Source organism: Octopus bimaculoides, chromosome 10 (assembly GCF_046866305.1).
Source record: "Octopus bimaculoides isolate indiv1 chromosome 10, ASM4686630v1, whole genome shotgun sequence".
NCBI lineage: Eukaryota > Metazoa > Mollusca > Cephalopoda > Octopoda > Octopodidae > Octopus > Octopus bimaculoides.
This window is the reverse complement of record NC_142937.1, coordinates 87,983,314-87,985,813: the sequence shown is the minus strand read 5'-3', so window position 1 is coordinate 87,985,813 and position 2,500 is coordinate 87,983,314. Positions and strand designations below refer to the sequence as shown.

Below are 2,500 nucleotides of genomic sequence, written 5' to 3'. Positions count from 1 at the left end.
TGGTGTGTGTGTATATTTTGTAAAGGCGGAGAGAATTAATTGGTTACTACCGCTGCTGATGTTATTGTAATACGTGTTGTGTTGTTCTAATATAAAAAAATAATTAATTTTGTAGAGATAGAGAAATGGTAGTGACGTGTGAAGTGGAGATGGATGACAAAGATAAGAAGGATTGGTCAAGATATCGTCGATAGTTTTCACAAACAAAAATTTATGGCTTTGTACCAAATTTACAATCATTAACTAAAACCAAAACTACTTTAGATATACCACATTCATAACAAATCTTCACATCGATTCAAAACTATGAATTTATATGAAACCTGATTGTGGTTATTTAGCTTACTAGAAATGTCAGTTAAATCTCTTTGTAGTCACACACTAAAGTTCTTCTTGTAAATAGTATAATATATAAAGTAGTCTTAGATATATTATATCTGAATATAAACGAGAATGGCCAAAGCTAGAGCGCTTTCAACTATAGATTTACAAACGCTCACTTGGTAATTAACAACCACAATAACCAAGACAATTTAACAAAGGAGGAGAATAGTTGAATCAGGAGAATTTTTTAATTACTTATTCTCTATCTACGGAGCCTGCAGCAATGTAAGGCAGTGTCTAGTTCGGTGCAGATGAACTCATAAAGTTGCGCGGAAAAACCAGTAAATGTTTTCTGTTTAATCTATTAGCAGCGAGGAAAGACTGTAAAGTTTGTTTCCGGTGGGTTTTGGAAATGCAGTAATTAAAATGAATGTAATAAGCGCTAGAAGAGGAAAAGAAAATATCTGACATTTCTTCACAAATTCCTTTACCTCGATAATCATAGACATTTAAGTTTTGTCACAGTAAGTGCATCCATTTTAAATACTACACTTTAGTATTTAAAAACAGTAGAGCCAGGACACACAGACGGAAAGGAAACGAAGGAGATGTCTGGAAGGTGAATTCCTGCAAAACCGACCAAGGACCACATGATGATGTTAAACTAGGTTGTGTTGGGCCTAGTATTCAAATCGTATGACGTTTACTATTACGCTTTACACTTTACGCCTTCCACTAATAAAAATCAGACGACCAACTTTTTGATTTTTATATTATTTTCTTTTGCAGGTGCCTTTTTACTCCCGTACATTATTTCACTCATCTTCTTGGGAATTCCTTACGTTTTTCTGGAAATATCATTCGGACAGTTTGCCGGACGTGGACCACTGAGTATCTGGAAAGCCAGTCCAGCTTTTAAAGGTAACAATTATGTTATTAATATATTATCAGAATCAGTAAAATGTCTGCTATAAATGCATAGTGGTATCTAGTTACATCTCTTCATCTGCTGATTTTACAATTAGAAATCTATCTTACATAATTTCTAGATCGAAGCTGCAAGATGTATGCTAAAAATTGTAAGCATATACACGTAAGCTCCAAGATGCAATCCACAAGTTGTTATGAAAATATAAGGCTTACGGTGTAATGCAAAGTGTAGACTATAAGATAACTAGGTTGTTTAAGTTATAAACACAACGTTAGGTTTAATTATCATAGACTAAAATAATAATTATCATCTCATGCGTCAGCTTCGGATACGCGACAGTAAACTGTCCTGCTTGGATTTTATATATCGTAGGTGAAGACCCGTTTTCTATTAGTACACTTAAATAATTGTTCTGTTGAAAGTCCCACATTATACTACATATGCTTTCACAGCACAATTTACACGCCAATACTCATTCGTAACTTCCCTTCGATGTCTCTCCATTCATGTATGCTGTGACATTAAATAATAACAGCCGCCAAAAAGAGGAATCATTGTTCTCTCTCACTGTATTAATTATCCTTCTTTTTTTCTCCTTCACAGGTATTGGCTACTCTATGATAACCATAGGGGCCGTCCTTGCTGTTTACTACAACGTCATTTTGGCATATTCCTTTCATTTCTTCTTTGCCTCTCTCCGGAAGAATTTGCTATGGTCTAACTGTTTGAATACTTGGAATACTTGCAACTGTTTTTCTGAAACACAAAATGGCATGCTTAAAAGTTTCAGAGACACTCTGGATGGTCCTAATTTTACCGATTTTACGAGATTTCTTGATGAAAGACATTCACATTGCTACAGTAAGTTTGGCTACATTCTTCACTAGAGACAATTGTATAAATATAGATTTAACAAGAGAAGTTGACTGCATGATGATAGCCTACGTTATATATAATATTATACACACACACACACACACACACACACACACACAGAGACACACACATACACACACACACACACACACACACACACACACACACACACACACATATATATATATATATATATATATATATATATATATGTGTGTGTGTGTACATATATATATATACGTATAGATGTATGTACATATACGTATGTATATATGCATATATATATATATATATATATATTATTTATATTATTATATATGTATATTTATATATATATGTATATATATATATATGTATTTATGTATATAT

The 2,500-nt window shown here is 33.0% G+C and overlaps 1 protein-coding gene across 1 annotated transcript in view; it reads left to right on the top strand.

The window, feature by feature from the left end:
* Positions 1 to 2,500, top strand: part of LOC106869938 (sodium- and chloride-dependent glycine transporter 1) — an 88,863-nt gene that overhangs the window by 29,260 nt on the left and 57,103 nt on the right. Inside the window, exons 3-4 of the mRNA XM_014915875.2 lie at positions 1,114 to 1,245; positions 1,859 to 2,116. Coding sequence (XP_014771361.2) covers positions 1,114 to 1,245; positions 1,859 to 2,116 — 390 coding nt within the window. The remainder of the gene's footprint in view (positions 1 to 1,113; positions 1,246 to 1,858; positions 2,117 to 2,500) is intronic.